The 19510-nt window shown below is 47.1% G+C and overlaps 2 protein-coding genes across 2 annotated transcripts; both read right to left on the bottom strand.

Annotated features, from left to right (window-relative positions):
* Nucleotides 1-3693: 3693 nt before the first annotated feature.
* LOC119037437 (nucleoside diphosphate kinase B) lies at nt 3694-8183 on the bottom strand. The gene is made up of 5 exons (XM_037129632.2): nt 8063-8183; nt 7551-7680; nt 6284-6385; nt 4939-5051; nt 3694-3952 (listed from the first exon to the last, which is right to left on the bottom strand). The coding sequence occupies exons 2-5, from the start codon at nt 7674-7676 to the stop codon at nt 3835-3837; spliced, it is 459 nt and encodes a 152-aa protein (XP_036985527.1). The 5' UTR covers nt 7677-7680; nt 8063-8183; the 3' UTR covers nt 3694-3834.
* A 3929-nt stretch (nt 8184-12112) lies between these two features.
* NME1 (NME/NM23 nucleoside diphosphate kinase 1) lies at nt 12113-18285 on the bottom strand. Its single transcript, XM_037129631.2, has 5 exons — nt 18209-18285; nt 16424-16553; nt 13819-13920; nt 13152-13264; nt 12113-12435 (listed from the first exon to the last, which is right to left on the bottom strand). Exons 2-5 carry the CDS (start codon nt 16547-16549, stop codon nt 12318-12320), a joined length of 459 nt encoding a protein of 152 aa, XP_036985526.1. The 5' UTR covers nt 16550-16553; nt 18209-18285; the 3' UTR covers nt 12113-12317.
* Nucleotides 18286-19510: the final 1225 nt, after the last annotated feature.

Below are 19510 nucleotides of genomic sequence, written 5' to 3'. Positions count from 1 at the left end.
GATCTTGACAGGCTTGGCATCCTTTCATCTGTCTGTGCCCTGGAAGTCCTTGATTTCCTCGATTTTGTGAGGCATGGCTACCAAGCGGTGAGCGCGCCTTGCATTACCACAGTTCCCCAGGTACTTACTGCCCAAGAGGCCAAGGAGGGGTTACATCACCTTAGCTAAAAAAACGTGTTTCAAGGTGGCTTGCCTGCTAGGGGACTTTTTTTATCCTTCAAGCTCTGTTAATCTCTCAAGGAAAGTTCATAGGATGTAAATAAATTGTCCCAGCCAACTGGTTACATTAAGGAAGAATACAAAGACAACTCCTCTACCAATGACTGCTTCTTTGGAACATGAAACTTCTGCATAAGCAGTTTGTAGAGAATTTGATGATTGTAAGATTATAAGAAGATGAATTGGGTCTCTTCAGAGGTTGATTCCAACATATTTGAGAAAAAAAATACAATGCATTCCAAGAAAAATAGGCACAGACCCTAATTTCGGCCCTGTCGCCCATTTTGACTGGCCTGAACCGCTGCCCTGGTCAGCTGGAACTCCCAGGTTGGCTCTCATTACTATCCCACAGGCTTTGATACATATATTCTTTTAAGTTTTGATCTATATTTTTTTCTTGAAACCATTACGTGCCTCTTAGGGAACTGTGTTCCTAACATACTTTATGGCCAGAATTTTAAGAGCAACAAGTGTCCCCCCAAACAAGTAACTTTTTAGCACTCTCGGCTGGGGGCAGGGGAACTGCTTCCTTTTTACAGACCTTCAGAGTAACCCTCGTTGTCTCAAGCAGGCCAACATGGGGCTTGCCTTCCACCAACAGATAGGTGATCGTGTAAAAGAGTGACATATTTTAAATACCGGAGTTGACGAAAGCAGGTTTGCCATTGTGAATATGGAACAGTTTGTTCTTGTTTTGTTAATTACTATTTTCCATACGAAAAACTGTAAACCTGATTTTGCCCACTTTACCACCCATTTACTGTGTAAAACAAAAAGCTTTACTGAAAGCACGAATGGTTCTGCGTGAGTTGTCCATTCACACACCTAGCTGGTACCTGAAATGAGGTCCAAAACCCAGTCTCCCTCCAGAAGCAGCACTTTTCTACTTTATTTTTCAGTTACTGTTTACATTCAGTATTTTGTGTTAGTGTCAGGTGTGCAGGATTGTGGTTAGACAAGTGTGTACTTGACAAAGTGATCTGCCCAGTGTATCCGGCACCTGGCACCACACGTTACCACGGTGTTGACTCTACCTCCTCAGAGGCAGTGCTTTCAGCCTCTCCATACTCTGCTCTTTCTTCCACTTCTTCCAAATGAAGTCCTAACATCAATCCTTCCTGTCAGCTCTCACCACTCCAAATTGGACTTGAACCCTGAGAACTCAGGACTTGGGCATGTCACTTGGGTAACTGTATAAAGGCAGTCACGCACAGTAGCCAAGAGCGTGGGGTCTGAAGCCAGCTGCTTGGATTGAAACACCTTCACTTGTTTCAAGTGCTGGGAACTGCCCTGCCTGGTTTCAGAAGGTGTAACCTCCCCCACTGCTAAGGCTGAGTAAAGAGACCTTGAGGAGACAAAGCTTAGCTTCCTGGTAGGGGTGCTACCTCTGCTCCCTTTCACTTCACCCTGCTTAGCCCCCAGGCAGATGACTGGTTAGCCAGTGACAGGTAAGATCTTAAAGGGAGGAATGACCTAAGACTGGCCGGTCGGTCACAAAGGGACCCTCAGGGAAGGACTTAATGGGCTATAGAAAAAGGGGGTGTTGAACCCCGCCTCTCGGTTCTCATTCTGTCTTCGAAAAGGCTCCTAATCTCTTGGTTGCCTTACTTCCCCTGCCTGACTTAAGCTTGAAACAATGCCGGAGGTGGGTGCAGCCCTGTGCTGGAAAGGGTGAGTTGATTCCCCAGGGCCATTAGGCCTAAGAAAGAATGCATAAAATTCTGTAAAACCTGAATACCCATTGAGGGTATTAGGTTTGCCAATACCCTCAGTGTAGATGATAAGGGTCTGAGCGTAAAACAAGTTTGTTTCCTCAAAGTTTTATGGCCCTTTAGCCAACTCACCTCAGCCCTCACAGTTATTTGAATATTATCTATTGTTTGATCATTACTGCCTGACAGTGATTGATGAACTTTACCTGTATTCCTGTGCAAATTAAACCCAATGAAAGCTGAGGAACAGGCTCCTGGTCCTTTTTTGAGAGAGGGACCACCTTTCCTCCCCAAGCAGATCATGTCTTGGTAGACTTATTCTTATCCCTGGCAGACAGGGCCAGGGTGCCGCCTGCCTTAACTCAAATTGCAAACTAGGGATATTGTTGTGGCCTGGTAGCTCAGTTGCTTAGAGCATCGACTCCCAATGACGCCAACGGTATAGGTTCAATTCCCAGCCAGGGCACATTCAAGAATCAACCAATGAATGCATAAATAAGTGGAACAACAAAAAAAATTGTTTCTAATAAAATGGGTATACTAGTAGCAACCTCCCAAGATTAAATGAATTCACGTAAGTTTTTATGTTTTTATTTATTCTCTTTTAGTTGACCCAATTGGTTTCCCCTTTGCTCCCCTCCCCTCAGCCCACCCCTCAGCCCCCACTCCATTGTCCGTCCATGGGCCATACACACATGTTCTTTGACTAATCAGTCCCTTCTCCCTTTTTTTAAGATTATTTTTAGAAAGAGGGGAAGGGAAGAAGAAAGGGAGATAAACACTGATCAATTGGTTGCCTCTTGCACGCCCCCACCTGGGGACCTGGCCCACAACCCAGGCACCTGCCCCAACCTGGAGACCAACCTGCAACCTTTCAGTTCACAGGACAACGCCCAGCACAATGAGCCAGGCCAAGTCGGGTAAATTTTAAATTGGAAAATAGTTTAGAAAATATTAAACCTAATTGACTTGAGATTATACCAAACTCAGTGTGCTTGTCACTGTCGTGTGTAGCAGGATTAAAAATGTAACCCTGAAATAATAACAAAAATAAAGTCGCATTTAAGTGACATTTAGCTTACACCTGTTTCCTAACAAATACTCGGTATTCATAGGCCCACCTGTTTCTATAGTCTCCAGTTTTTAAGCCAAACTCCCAGTGATCAGTGCCAACCCAGCAAAATTAACCTTAAGAACATAGAAGATAAATGTTGTAACCACTCAGTGCTCTGGCCCAAGGACACCAGCAGGACAAGTATTTTCCCCCAGAGAAGAAAGCAGTACGGTGGGGCAGCATATTTGTGTGCCCGCAGTGGGCCAGGCACTAGGTTAACGCCTTTATATCCATTATTTAATCCTGCGTCACAGTGATCTCGTTTTACAGATGTCTTAAGTAGGCTTCTATTTCCTCAGACGTAACTCGCCCCGTTTGCAATCAGCAAAAATGCATGTCTGGATGAGTATGTTTCACTCTATCAAGCTTAAGTAAATTACTTGTACCTAAGTACACATTTCACATCAGCTAAAGAGGCTGGGGTACGAAACGAGGTCATTTCCTTAGATAAGAGTACTCAGCGTGCTGCACACGGTCCTCGCCAGCCTTGCTCCTTCCCCCCTAGAGTCTTGAGGTGTACGGAGGTGCTAAGGAGGATCAGATCCTTCTTCCATAATAAGCAGGGCTAATTAGTTCTGGATAATGCTACGCTAGCCAGGGAACCAAGTCACTTCTTCCAGCGTACCAAGGAAGCACAGAAGGCTGCACCCAGTTTCCAAAGGCTTTATTGGTGAATATACTTTAGAAAACAAAGATTGATCCAATTGCTTCCAAGTCAGTGGAATGGACAGCTGTGTCCAGGGAAACACCCAAGCGGAGCCAAAGGCGACTGATGCTTTGTCCATTCCTTTATTCATAGATCCAGTCGAAAGCGCAAGACTTGTAGTCAACCAGTTCTTCTGGCTTAAACCACAGGCTGATTTCTCTCTCGGCACTTTTTACGGAGTCACTGCCGTGAATGATGTTCCTGAGAAAGACCAAATGCTAGTTAATACACTGCAAAGCGCAAACGTCTGTCCAACAGATAACGCAAAGGGCAACCATGGCAGACCTTTCAGCCAGGTTGTCACTGGAAGCATAAAACTCCCCCAAAGTATTTCCTCTTAAAAGCAACCATAAAAGTACTTAGTTAAAAACATCCCTTGGGCCCTGGCTGGTGTAGCTCAGTGGATTGAGCGCGGGCCTGGGAACCAGACAATCGCAGTTCGATTCCCAGTCAGGGCACATACTGGGGTTGCAGGCCAGTTCCCTGCAGGCCAGTTCCCAACAGGGGATGCATGAAAGGCAACCATACATTGATGTTTCTCTCCCTCTCTCCTTCCCTTCCCCTCTAAAGATAAATAAATAAATAAATCTTTTTTTTTAAAAATCCCTTGGTTCCACTTTATTATGCTTCCATGTCCCCCCCCCTTTGAAATATTACTTGTACCCCAAGGAAACTCACAAAACGTTCCTTCTCCAATTTTGAAAAACACAGGGAGAGCCAACCCAACCCAGACCAAACCTGAAGTAGACATGATGTATTCATTATCAAGGGCATTTTCTGCTGAATTTTCTTAACACTAATTTACAAAGCCCAACCATGACATTCATGCTCATTTGACAATCCCTTTATTCCACTGGAATCTCTTAATTGTAGTTCTTGTACAGATTTTTGCATAGGTGAGGGGCCACAAGGTTAAGTGACAGACCCATGGACGTAGTGCCACAAATAGCAAAGCTGAGGCTAGCGGCCTTTCCTCACATTCGTTCTGCTATACGCAGCTCCCTCCTGTGATGATGTCTTGCCTAAAATTTGAATGAAGTAGCACAAGCAGCCAAGGGCAGTAACTATTTAAAAACACTTGCATCTGATGATAATTACCACCTGCATTAGAACTTCAAATTCTTCTAAAATCGTGATACCCGTTTAAAATGGCTTTGAGGAAGTCATACGCGCCCCTCAGGACTTACCTGCCAACTTGAATGCAGAAGTCTCCACGAATGGTGCCTGGCTTAGAATCTGCTGGATTGGTCTCCCCGAGCATCATCCTCCCTGTCTTCACCACGTTCAGCCCCTCCCAGACCTTGACATTAGGGAAAGGGAATTGCATCAGGCAGGTCTGCCGTTCAGGACATTAGGAACAAACGTTTACCCCTACCTAACAGCACCCAATCAATCAAACCAACCAGTGACATGAGTATCAGCTAACCCCAGTAGATACTAGGGGGCTACGTAAATACTCCATACCCCATCGCAGATGTATTGCTAGTGTCAAAAGTCTGCCCAACTTGGCAACTTTCCAGTGAGGTGAAGATAAACAATACTAAAGAATCCTGCCCTGGCTGGTGTGGCTCAGTGGACTGAGTGGCGGCCTGTGAGCCAAAAGGTCGCCAGCTCCACACCCAGTCAGGGCACATGCCTGGGCTGTGGGTCGGGTCCCCAATTGGGGGCGTGAGAGAGGCAACTGATCAATGTATCTTGCCCATTAATGTTTCTCTCCCTCTTTTTCTCCTTCCTTCCCACTCTCTCTAAAAATAAATAAAAATCTTTAAAAAAAAAAAGGAATCCTTATGCATCCACAAACACTGAGAAGGTGCTGAAAGAGTACAGAAAAGTGATTTAACTGGAACAGAATCAGTGAGGGCATCCCAGAAAATGTTCGAGGAAGAGCTGGCAAAGACTGACATGAAAGGGGGAAGGGTGCTCCAGGGAAGAACAAAGAAGGGGCGTCCTCACGGGGCAGGAAGTAGATCTCCTTTCTCAACAATTTACTGGCTCCCCATTACACCCTGTACTTCTAGTCTCTTCACTCCCAATTGGACATTAAGCCACAGGAAGAAATAAGACTTCTTTGTTTCCAGTATGGGATTACACAGAAAGTTCTCTAAGCTCTGCTTCACCTTCCTTTTTCTTCCCGAGCTCCTAGTTGCTCTATTAATTAAATTCCAGCATTCTCCATCTATAAAACAAGGAATTTGGAGTAGCTGAGGAAGATGTCTAAAACATGGCACGTAGCCCTGGCTGGTGTGGCTCAGTGGATTGAGCACCTGCCTGTGAATCAAAACATCACTGGTTGATTCCCAGTCAAGGCGCTTGTCTGAGTTGCAGGCCAGGTCCCCAGTTGGAGGCAGGCGAGAGGCAACCTATCGATGTATCTCCAGCATGTTTTTCTCCCTCTCTTTCTTACTCCCTTCCCCTCTCTCTGAAAGTAAATAAATAATCTAAACAAAGGAATATGACACAGTCATTGACCAAGGCCAGTTCCTTTCAGCCCTCAGTTTCCCGGACTTCCCTTCCTCGCCAGTACGCACTTACCATGGCCACCACAGGCCCTGAGTTCATGTACTTCACCAGCCCGGGGTAGAACGGGCGGTCTTTCAGGTCAATGTAGTGCTCCTTCAGGAGTTCATTGGAGGCCTGGCAGTGATGAGGAGGTACCAATTAGCAACTACAATGGAAAGGGTCGAATATGGCTCCATCAGCTTCTCAGACTCCCATTAACATGCTAACATCTCTAAAAGTCCAATTTAGTATTTTAGCCCACATTCCTAAGGTGTTTTAAAAAAAAAAAAAAATCCCATCCAGCCGTTCAGTGTGGCTCAGTTGGTCGGAGCCCTGCCTCACACTCCAAAAGGCTGAGGGTATGATTCCAGACAGCACACATAACTATGCTGTGGGTTCAGTCTGGGTCTGGCGCCGCTAGGGGGCAGCCAATGGAGGTTTCGCCCTAATACTGCTTTTTCTCTTTCTCTCTCTCTCTCTCTCCCTCTCTCTCTCCCCCTCCTCTCTCTAAAATCAATAAGCATTTTTTAAAATCCCACAAAACATGAAACTGACCCTATTTTACCAAAAGACTGTTCTCATGATGACAGCTTCATAATATCAATGACGTTACGAATGTTATCCTTAGAGTAGATGGTTTGAGGATCTAGACTTAGGTAAGTGTTGGATGCAATCGAAGGAAATGTGCCCGATGGAGGTCCCATTAGACTCCCCTGGCCCATCACAACGCCCGCTTAAACATTTTAGATGTTAAGTGAGAACATTCTCTTCACTAATGAGCTTGGTTAAAATTTCACTACTTAGATACTTATCCCTTAAGGTCCGGATCTGTTTGCCCCCAATTTAATGTGGAAAAGACAATTACGACAAAGCCTGCAGAGAAGGAACACCCCACCGAAAACTTCATCTCAGGGTTACAAGCCCAAACACAAAAGGATTCCCAGGCCCCGTTCCGAGCCCAGGTAGACCCACGTGGGCCAGGGAAAGGGGCCTGGGGCGAGACTTTCTTCACTCTCTGCTGCCCCCAAGTGACGGATGGGCAGGCAACGGTCCCACGCAGCCGCAAGAAGGAAGCCTGTCCGGGGCAAGAGTCACGTTACCTACGCTTAACCTTTCCAAGGGCACGGGTGCTCCGGGACCTCGGGACATGGTCTGCGGGCAGAGGGCCAGGGGAGGGGCAAAGGGATTCCAGCGGGGGCGAAGGTAGCAATGGGGATCTCCGATCCAGCGAGACGTGGACAAAACGTCCACGGGGCGCAAAATCCTCTGCAACCAAGCTACTGAGTGCGGGGGCGCGTACCCTTAGGAACTTCATGGCCACGAGGCGGAACCCTTTCTGCTCGAACCGCTTAACGATTTCGCCCACCAGGCCGCGCTGCACGCCGTCTGGCTTGATGGCGATGAAGGTGCGCTCCGTGTTCGCCATGGTCCTGCGGATGAAAGGTCCGGTAAGGGTCCTGGGGCGGCCGACACAGGCCGCGCCCAGCCCCTGCCCCGGCTCCAGACCCAGGAGCCCACGTGGGCGCTTTCGCCACCCCAGCTGCCTGCGCTGGCGCCCCCGCCGCCACTGCGTGGACACGTGGCTGCCCGGGCGCCTCTGCACTGCCCCGGCCCGCTGCCCCTCTGCAATCCCCCGAGGCCCTTGGAGGGCCGCGCCAGGGTCCCCGGGCCGCAGAGCCTGACTTCCCGCTGGGACCTGGCCCAGAGGCTTGCGGGGACAAGGGGCGCCTGAAGACCGGATCCGCCCTACGCGAAACCAGCTGGTGATGGGACTGAGGGAACAGGAGTAGGAAAGCGTCCTCATCGCCTTACCGAGAAGCGGGCGAGCGGGCGGCAGCTACACTGTGCTGCTGAGCCGGAGCGGAGACCTGTACGGACCACCGGAGCCGAGAGTCGCCCACGAAGGAGGGGCGCTTGGCGGCCACACCCCAGAGGGCCCAGCCGCCCAACCCGCGCGACCGGACGCTGCCGGAGGCCTCTGTCCACGCCCCGGGTTTGCAAGTCTGGGCTCTGGGGCAGGAAGTGATTTCTTCTACACGTAGAAGGCCCATAAGTGAAAACTAGGCACGTCTAAATCCAATTCCTCTCTTCCTCCCTCTCCTCTCTCTCTCTCTCTCTCTCTCTCTCTCTCTCTCTCTCACACACACACACACACACACACACACACACACACACACACACAAAACCTAAACCTGGTCCTGGTCTTGAGTTCTTACCCAAGTCAACACCATCTGCTTTCACCATCCACCCGAGCACCCAGAATTGAGATTTCTCTCCCCGTGAATCCCAGTCTTCCTCTTCCTTCCGCTCTGCTGGGTTCCAGCCCTCCACCTCCCTTGGCGCCCTCCTCCAGCACCCGTCTGACTCTGTCCTGTTTGATGCCTCCCGTCTGGAAAATGGCATTCCAACCCCTTAGCAAGATACCCCATACTTGCCATGGTATGCCCTGCTCTCCCTCCACCCCACCCCCACATTTCCAGCTCCAAGTGGCTGCTCTGTTCCCACCCAGTGTAACTGTGTGGTTAGGTCACCCACGTCAGCCTGAGACACACCCTTGACAAGATTCGCAGAAATCAGGCCTGCCATCGATTTGCACGCAATCCCCACCCTTGGTGGTTGGTGCCAACCTCTGCCTTTCACCGCTTCTTTCTTACTGGAACCAAGTCCCTTAGCTCATCACCAGCCCTACTTACCCACTTGAATTTTTTTTTTTTTTTTGTATCAGCTTTACTGGGGCATATTTGACAAATAAACGCTGTATGGATTTAAGATCCATGAGTACAATTTGATGTTCTGATACACATACAGGGATGGGCAAAAGTAGGTTTACAGCTGTTCCTATGGAAAAAGGCAAGACACAGCTTATGATTATTACAGTGGACTGCTTTGCACGCTTACAATTTCAAACCCACTTTTGCTAACCTCTGTGTTAAATGATCAACATAAATATCACTTAACATAGCTACCATTTTCTTTACTTGGGGGGCGTGTAATAACATGTAAGATCTACCCTCTTAGCAAATTTATTTGTGTGTATGTGTGTTTTTGTTTATTGGTTTTAATTTTTTGTTTTAGCAAATTTCAAGTAAATACTACATCTTTATCTTTCCTTTTCTTTTTTAATGTATTTTATTGATTATGCCATTACGGTTGTCCCATCCCCCCTGCTTCATTCCTCTCCACCCTGCACAGCCCTTCCCACCCACATTGCCCACCTTTAGTTCATGTCCACGTGTCATAAGTTCTTTAGCTTCTACATTTCCCACACTACACTGGCCCTCCCCCTATTTTCTCCCCACTTTCTATGCTGCTTATTCTCTGTACCTTTTCCCCCTTCTCCTCCTCCCATTCCCCTGTTGCTAACCTTCCACGTGATCTCCATTTCTGTGGCTCCGCTCCTGATCTAGCTGTCCATTTAGTTTGCCTTTGTTTTAGGTGCGGTTGTTAATTACTGTGAGTTTGCTGTCCTTTCAGTGTTCATTTTTTTTTTAATCTTCTTTTTCTTAGGTAAGTCCCTTTAACATTTCATAGGATAAGGGCTTGGTGATGATGAACTCCTTGCACTTGACCTTATCTGAGAAGCACTTTATCTGCCCTTTCATTCTAAGTGAAAACTTTGCTGGATAGAGCAATCTTGGATGTAGGTCCTTGCATTTCATGACTTGGAATACTTCTTTCCAGCCCCTTCTTGCCTGCAAGGTCTCTTTTGAGAAATCAGTTGACAGTCTGATGGACACTCTTTTGTAGGTGACTGTCCCCTTATCTCTAGGATTTTCTCCTTCATTTTAATCTTGGCTAATGTAATTATGATGTGCCTTGCTGTGTTCCTCCTTGGGTCCACCTTCTTCGAGTCTCTCTGAACTTCCTGAACTTCCTGAAAGTCTATTTCCTTTGCCAGATTGGGGAAGTTCTCCTCTATTATTTGTCCAAATAACCTTTCCACTTGTTGCTGTTCCTCCTCCCCTTCTGGTACCCCTATAATTCAGATGTTGGAACGTTTAAAGATGTCCTGGAGGTTCCTAAGCCTCTCCTCGTTTTTTGAGTTCTTGTTTCTTCATTCTTTTCTCTTTGGTCATTTCTTTCTTCCTTCTGGTCCACTCAGTTGGTTTTAGTCCCAGTTTTGTTTCCATCACTATTGGTTCCCTGTGCATTTTGTCTCATTTCACTTGGTGTAGACTTCATTTTTTCATCTAATTTGTGACTAAAATCAACCAGTTCTGTGAGCATCCTGATCACCAATGTTTGAACTGTGCATTTGATAAGTTGACTATTTCTTGGTCACTTAGAAGTGTTGGTTCTGGGGCTTTGAGCTGTTCTGCTTGAGGTATAATGTTTTGGTCTGTTCACACCTGTTATGTATGAGGGGCAGAGCCTTAGGTGTTCACCAGGGCCGTGGGCCGTGGGCCTCAGGTCACTGGGTTGTGACACTGTATGTGGGGGTGGGGTCAGAGAGGGAATAAAGGCACTTGTTCTGCTCTCTCTCGGATTCCAGTCCCCCCTGCCACTTCCCAGAAGCTGGCACCTTTTCAGTCGATGCTTTGAGGCTTTATTTGCCGTCTCTGGGGCCCTGGGTTGCTCAGTCTGTCTTGCTGCCCATTTTTGCCTCTTTATCTGCACACGAATGTGTGACCAAGGTCAGCCCCATGGCGCCTTCACTCCCAGGTCTGGCTGCCACTGCCTTTTCCTGCCATGATCCCTCTCCGCTCCTCTTACCAGTCTGATTGAATGGTTGTCAGACTTACATACAGCTCAGTTTTCTGTCTGTTCTGGTTGTAAATCTTTGTTGTCCTTAATTTTGGTTGTACGAGGAGGCACAGTGTTTCACCTACGCCTCGATCTTGGCTGGAAGTCCCCGTACAATACTGTTAACTATAGTCATGGCACTGTAGGTTAGATCTCCAGCTTGGACATTTAAATAAAAGTAACTTTCCATTTGCCTCTGTTAAAGCGTCCAAATCAATGTCCTAACAAATCGAAGCATTTACTAGATTTATTCTGCTTCTTTTGAGGCCATTCCAGGGACCCAAGTCCACAATGCACACAGCCTTTCCTTTTTGGTGGAATTATAACTCCCACTCCCCCATTCACAGAGTCCCTGGGCACTTCTCAAGAGCAGGAAGGATACCTTTTATTTCCAATGAATCCCCTGTGCCCAGGACAGTCTTGGCAACTGTGGGAGTTCAGACTGAGTTGCCCCAAGATGTGCTTCTGTGGTATGTGGGAGTTGCCTTTGAGCTAAAGGCAATTTTAGCTGAGGGATCAAGAGAAATTTTTGCCTCTCCCTTAACTACTTGGAACTGAATTAAGGGCCTTGCCCATAATGAGAAATTATCAGAGATAACCTCGTTTGACCTACCTACGTAGCAGGGTAAACTACTAATTCCTGAACACATGTTCTCCCTGCAGTGACCTTCTGAAGTCCCCAGGTGCTTACCTTATTGCTAGCTCAGAAGGTCACAGAGACCCATTTTCTCTTGTGCACATGGGGTCTCTGACCCTGTCCTGTATGCAGTGTTCACATACACATGAAATTACACTTGGTTGTTTTCTCTTGTTAAACTGTCTCATGTCTATTTGATTATGAGAGCAGCCAGAAAGAACCTTGAGGATGGAGAAAAGTTTCTTCCTCCCCCACATAACGAACAGAACCTTGGTAGCTGCCTGTTGACGGGCGCAGTGACAGACTGGGTGGAATGCAAGGGGGACGGGGACAGGCAGCGACTGGGTACGTAGAGGCGTGATCTCTCAGGCCGTTGTAAATAGTTCATTTAGTGTTTATGTTCTATTAGCTCAGGTTAACCAGAGAGAGTGCACGAGAAGAAAAAAGAATGCAAAGCAATACAGCAACACACATTAGCGAACTCGATGAATCCCAGTTGGGGTGAAACATTTTAATCTAATGGTAGCATATAACACTGCACAGGGAACACTCGCAGCTCCGAGAGCGTCCCCCCAGATAACAAGGAAGTTCTCAGAACCAAGCAGATCGGCTATGGTCTGGCCCCTGCCGTGGGAGGGAGAGGACACGGAGAGAGAGAAGCACTGTCTGCTGCTTCCACGTCACTCGTCACTCATAGATCCAGTTCTGGGCGCAGCTCTTGTAATCTACGAGCTCCTCGGGCCGGAACCACAGGGCGATCTCCTTCTCCGCACTCTCCACAGAGTCACTGCCGTGGATAATGTTCCTGGAGGGGAAACGAGGGCACGTTCCGAGACCACAAGGGCTAAACTGCCCGGAAACGCCCCTCACTCCCATTGCCAGAAACCCCACAGACTACTGCCGCAGAAAAAACCCCCATGCCATCAGTTCAAAAGGACAAAACCGCCCTGGCTGGGGTGGCTCAGTGGATTGCACGCCGGCCTGCAAACCGAGTCACCGGTTTGATTCCCAGTCAGGCACATGTCTGGGTTGCAGGCCAGGTCCCCAGTTGGGGGCATGTGACAGGCAACCAATCAATGTATCTCTCACACCTTGATGTTCCTCTTTCTCCCTCCCTTCCCCTCTAAAAATATATAAATCTTTAAAAATAATAATAAAGATAGCAAATTTGTTACAAAAAAACCGGAGAAAACCCACCACTACCTTTAATGTAGGATGAAGACTGCCCTCCCCACACCCCCCCTTCCTGGCGCCATAGATGCAAGCAGTGAGAGGCTTTAGGAAGGACTCTGGCCGGCAAGGTGTGTTACACCAGCCTCTACCCTCCCAAAAGAGGGACAACTACAATGATGTTGGCATCCAAAAGCAGAGAGCCTACAAAGCCAAACATAAACTTAAGAGAAACAATGAACTGATTTAAAACTGATCTGAATAAGGTATCATGGCCGTCCCTAGCTGTAGGAACTCGAATTCTTATGGCGACTCAGACTCTGGAAAAGGGTAAAAAGTACCAACTCTCACCTGCCAACTTGGATACAAAAGTCCCCCCGGATGGTCCCAGGTTTGGAATCCGCTGGGTTGGTCTCCCCAAGCATCACTCGGCCTGTCTTCACAACATTCAGCCCCTCCCAGACCTCCAAGGACAAAGGAAGGTACAGTCAAGGAAGAAAACCAATCTCAGCAGAAAACCTGAAGACTACTAATTCAAAAAAGAAAAGTAAAAAGCCCCCTTAAGACGACATTCATTCATTGAACAAATATATGGAGAGACGTTTCTCCATCATCTGCCCATCCTCCCTTTGAAGATGTAGAGGCCAGGAAAGCTATGAAAACAGGTTCCTACTTTGTTTCATTCATGACTGCATCCCCAGTATCTAGAAAAGAACTTGGCAAAATGATGACTACCAATACCTACTTGGAGAATCACTATGTTAAATCCTCCCCTCCGGAGGCTTGTAATCAGACAGACCCAGCCTGATTGCTCCCAGGTATGAGTCTTCAGTTCCGCAAGCAAATGCGATCCAGTCTTTAGTAGACCAGGGAGCTGACTCATCTTAACTGTCCACTCCTCCCAGCCCCAGATGCCTCTGCATCAGTGAGGACCTGGCATCAGAAGCATGAATCACAGCACTCACTCTTCACCCTCGACTGACTCATTCACATCAACATCCCATACATGCACACTCACCATGGCAACCACTGGCCCTGAGTGCATGTATTTCACCAAGCCAGTAAAGAATGGACGGTCCTTCAGGTCGATGTAGTGTTCCTTGAGAAGGTCTTCAGAAGCCTATTACATAAGATAGAGAATGAGGATTGGCCCCAAAACTAGGAACCAGTGGTTATTTCCCCCTCACCCATCCTGCTGTTTAAAATGTGAGCTCCCAGCACACTGATTCTGTTATAACCCAATTCATTCTCAAGACTACTGTGACTGCCTCCGTTGCCATGGCTCAGTGAATTGAGCACCAGCCAGTGAGCTAAAAGGTTGGCAGTTCAATTCCCAGTCAGGGCGCATGCCTGGGTAGAGGGCCAGGTCCCCCAGTTGGGGGCGTGCAAGAATCAACCAATTGATGCATGTCTCCCACTGTTATGTTTCTATTGCTCTCTTTCTCTCTCCCCTCTCCTCCCTCTAAAAGTAAATAAATAAAATCTTTTTAAAAAGAAAGAAAAAACTACTAGGACTAAAACTGCTTAAACTTTGTACCAATTTTGCCCCATTGGCCCTGACTGATCAGATAAAATTACAGAACATTAGATTCGTATTCAGTCGTCTTGCTCTAAAGAAGAAATCTGATAATGCAATGGATTTCCATTCCAGAGGATGTCTCCGCTAAAGTGTTAGAGGGGAGTTAGGAGGGTGGTTTTAACATTTGATGAGAGGCAAACTGAACCAGGGACTCTTCATGCTGACTCAGGGGATGAAGGGCTGGGGTTGTGATCATGCAATTCTCACAGCTATTTGCAAACTACCCAGAAGTTCACGACATCTAGCAATAAATAATTCTGCTAAGAATGAGACTCTCTCACATTACAAGGCTGATACGTGAGAAAAAATCAACTTAGCTAAAGTAAAAACCATCTGCCAAGCAATTCCCACTCAACTCAACTGTGTTCTCTCTCTGCCACTGCACATGGACTTGTTGAGGGGCTAACAAGTTCCCCTAGTGTTTTCAGTCTCACAGTACTGCACTGTACAAAGCATATTGCACATTTCAGTAACGCACACAAACATGGAGATGTGCTGCCGAAAAGCACGTCCAGGACATCCTAAAGTCCCGCCCCCAGTGACAAGGTCATTTGCCAAAGTAAACTCACACAGCCACGTGTTCATTCCATGTTAGCAGGTCATCCTCACCGTCCCTTTCAATCTGAATCGAGGATTAGGCAGAGTGTGTGAGACACACACACTGCCTTGACCTTCCCCTTACCAGAAGACTCTTTTACTGCTAGTAATGGGTTTTTATTATCTCTAGTCTGCAAAACAGATCAGACTTCTGGGGGGCAGGGGAGGACCTCAAGTTTCCCCTCATCTCCCGCTTCATCAGAATCAAATAAGCCTGTCGGACTCATGGCAGCTACCCCTCCTCCCACTCTTCTCCAAGCCTGGGGCTCAGAGAGACCTGAGTTAAAATCCCAACTGCATCGCTGGCTGTGTGCTTTCAGACACGTAACTTAACCTCCAAGTCTCAGCTCCCTCATCACTAAGAACCACAGGAATAGGACTAAGTACCTCTCAGGGTTGCCATGAAGGCTAGATGAGAAAACACACATGCCCAGCACATGGTAAATGACCGATCAACTACACTTGATTTCATTTTGCCTTCAAACCTAACACAAAATGCAAACCCTCTGAAAAGCACTGCTTGTCCAGCACCTGGCTCTAATCATTCCATCATGTTCTCCCCTCAGCATTAATATCAGTTTACTCCCTTGAAAATTACAGCAGTTTTGTAAAACATCACATAGGAAATCAGTTGTAAATCAAACTAAATTTAAGATGTACTAGAAGAGTCCAAAGTTGACTCCTTTAATAGAAGAAAATATTGTCCCCTGATGTATTTTCTTTGAGAATGTGAACTCTCCTTTCCCAGGTTTGTTTGAAGATGGGCGCTTGGCCAATCAATCCTGTGCATTTTTTGAAATATTGTTTTGCAGGTTTTTTGCAAAAGTGCCTGCTTCCTGCTGTTTCAGATCGGCCTCCCAAGGGGCAAAACCACACTTTTGCCCCACACGCCTCAGTGGTGCCTAATATATGCTAGACAGTAAGTGGGTGGTAAATGATGACAGAAAGATTTCCTTTAGAGGAGGAAAAATGTCTAAAATGGTCTGCTTGGGAAGCTCAAGAACGAAGCTCAACCATGACCAGAGCTTTGAGTCAGAAATCACAGTCCTGCCCTGGCTGGTGTGGCGCAGTGGACTGAGCGCCTGCCTGAGAATGAAAGGGTCGCCAGGTCAATTCCCAGTCAGGGCACATGCCTGGGTTGCAGGCCAGTTCCCAGTAGGGGATGTGTGAGAGGCAACGACACAATGATGTTTCTCTTCCTCTCTTTTTCCCTCCCTTTCCCTCTCTCTCAAAATAAATACATAAATAAATCTTAAAAAAGAAATCACAGTCCTGCAGTAAATATGGAACTCTGCATTGCTAAGGGAAAGGGGAGGCTGTTTTCTAAAGTCCCAGAGATCTTAGTTTGTTTCAAGACTCGGCCATGATGCTAGGTCACCGAAGAGTCAACCTACAACATTCCTTGTCCTACAAAAGAATAGGAACAAGAAGAGTAAAGTCCACTTACCTGTATGAATTTCATAGCAACAAGGCGGAACCCCTTCTGCTCAAAACGCTTGATGATCTCTCCCACAAGCTGGCGCTGGACCCCATCAGGCTTGATGGCGATGAAGGTGCGCTCACTGTTGGCCATGGTCCTGGGGAAAGACAGGTGGGATGGCACTGATCAGTGAAACAGCAGTAAATATCCTGCCTACATCATTATCCTTCCCAAGCGGATTTACCCCATTAATCTGATTTAATTTTTCATGTCAACTCCAAGTCTCTCTAGTAAAAACCCAATTCCTCCTCAGTCCTCTCATGCATGAACTAATATTCCAGAATGGAGGAGAGTCCAAAAGCAGGAGCTATAATTTCTATCTTATTTTATTTATTTTTAAGATTTTATTTACTTTTTAAAGAGAGGGGAAGGGAGGGAGAGAGGGAAACATCAATGTGCAAGGGAAACATTGATCAGTTGCCCCTCATACGCCCCCATACAGGGGCCTGGCCAGTAACCCAGGCATATGCCCTGACCAGGAATCAAACCACTGACCTTTTGGTTCACAGGTCAGTGCACAACCCACTGAACCACACCAGCCAGAGCATATCCTATTTTATTTAATGCACTTATATTAAATATCTACTGTGTATCCAATACTGGGGCAAAACTAAAATAGGGGATGTAAAAAAAAAAACCTATCTCAATTATCCCAATGAGGAAAAGTACAGTGATAATGTGAAAGGGACATCTGATCCCAGGCAGTATGAAACATGATTTCACCTACTACACATCATGGTATTAGAACTGGAAAGATTTTCAGAGATTACTTCATTACAATCTCCTTCATTTCACAAATGAGGAAACTGACCTATGGCACCAGAATACAGGCCAAAACCCAGATTTCCCAACCCTGTGCAATTTATGCTACGTGATAAGATGCAATGAATATTCTGACTAACCAATAAACGCTGGATTGTGGGAGAACTACAGCCATTAGTAATATCTGATACAGGACACCACGCTGGAAGGAAGCCTAGAAAGCATCTATTACAGATCATTCCTTCTGCAGAGAAGAAGGCTGGGCCCAAGACCTGCTCTGCCTCCACAGGAGGAGAAGGAGGCCTCTCACCTCGAAAGCCAATTTCTCAAATGGATAGCAGCACCACCTCCTGGCTCTATCTTCCTGTACTTTAGTAAACCTATTACAGCACCTTAACAAGGCATTTGAATTTTATGTTTGTGTGTCTGTCTTCCCCAGTGATCTGTTGTCTGACCCTGGTCAGTCTAGCCAGAGCCTACCACTAAACAAATGCAAAAAAAAAAAAAGTTTTAAGTGATAATCACCCTATCCCTCCAAGAAAGAGACAGAGTCCAAAGACTGGAGGAGAGCTCCCGATGGAGGTTTGAGACAAGCATGGATTCACCAGGAGAAAAATGTGGCTTAAAAGCCAGAAATAGTCCCTATAAATGTCCCTCCATGCCCGCCATGACATACACTTGTCATTCGTTCTGCAATGATATACTGAGCGCCAGCTCCGTACCCAGGACTGCACTTGACAAAAACAAGTAAGGCACAACCCCTGCAGTCGCGGCGTTAAGGGAAAGGTAGCCACATTCCACGGACAAAGGCGAGTCCACGTGGACGTGTGCTGACAGGTATGCACCTGACTACAGACGGTCTCCCACCCTTTCCTCCCATTCAAACCCTTTTGCCACCTCTCAGACCGGAACTCACATGACTCCTTCGCCTCCCCGCGCCCCCGACCCCACTGCTCTCCCTCTCCTCTCAGGACCCTGAACCCTTCTCACCCCTCCAGCTGCTAGAACTTCCACTCCGCCTCCTGTCGCCGGCACCGGAAACCCGCCCCTAACCCACGTGGTTCCCGGCACCCGTATGGGCGGAACCCTTCTGCTCAAATAGGCTACCCATAAGACCTTTTTTGCAGAGCACCACTTGCTCACGCTTCCCTTTGCGAGTCGGGCATCATTCTAGGGAGCAACTTTTAGATCTTTAACTTCCGGCACCGCTCTTCCGGCAGGCTGCGGCCATCATTTTTTTTTTTTTAAGATTCTGCGACTCACTTCCTCCATCCTGGAGTAAATTGGCTTCCCGGGAGGTGGCGCTCGTACTTTGCCTGAAGTCTGAACGCGCTCTTGACTGAGAGGTAGACACGTCTTCTGGCTTTGTATTTATTCATTCTTTCCAGTCTGTCGAACAATAAATTCTTTATCGAGTATCTGCTTATGTGCCTGCCACTGTTCTAGGACCTGGTGGTATAGCAGTAAACTCTCTCGGTACTTCTGGTGGGGTCGGGAATGGGTTGAACAATAAACAGATGAATATCGCATTATGTAAGTGCCGTTAAAAAACCGGAGTTGGGGGAGGGGAAGCAGGGGAGATCGAAGGAGTAAACTTTTTTTTTTCTTCAGATTTTACTTATTTTTAGGGAGAGGGGAAGGGAGGGAGAAAAAGAAGGAGAGAAATACCGATGTGCGAGGGAAATTGTGGATCAGTTGCCGGCCCCATCACGCCCCCTACGTTGGCATGCGCACCCCGCACCCGCAGACCTGGTCTACAAGCCAGGCATGCGCCCTGACTGGGAATCCAGCTGGCAACCTTTCTGTCTGTGGGCGACGCCCAACCCGCTGGGCCACACCAGTCAGGACTGGAGTAAACTATTTTAAAAGTTGGTTGAGGAAATCTCTCTCTGAGGAGGCAACACATGAAATGAGAGAGCAAGTCCGGTGATTATCTGAGAGCAGAGTTTAATTGTGGGCGTCCTGTGGCAGAAAATGCGGTTGGAGAAGGGCCAGATTATGCTATGCTGAGAAGCCATAAAAGCATTTTGATCAGGACATGACATCATTCATACACATTTTTTTAACATTCTGACTGCTGTAGAAGGAATGGATGGGGGTGGGGCGGGTAAGGTGCAAAGTGGAATGAGGAGAGGTTTCAACAAATGGTGCTGAGCAACTGGACATCTCTAGAGAAAAAAAAAACTCTACTTAAACCTCCTACTTTAAGCAAAAATTCACTCAAAATGGATCATAGATTTAGATGTCAACTGTAAAACTCTAAAGAGTTTAGAAAAAAACATGGTAAAAAAT

Source organism: Artibeus jamaicensis, unplaced genomic scaffold (assembly GCF_021234435.1).
Source record: "Artibeus jamaicensis isolate MK-2021 breed Jamaican fruit bat unplaced genomic scaffold, CSHL_Jam_final contig_1998, whole genome shotgun sequence".
In the NCBI taxonomy this organism is placed as follows: Eukaryota; Metazoa; Chordata; class Mammalia; order Chiroptera; family Phyllostomidae; genus Artibeus; species Artibeus jamaicensis.
Note: the sequence above shows the minus strand (reverse complement) of the source record. Positions and strands in the feature narration are given on the sequence as shown.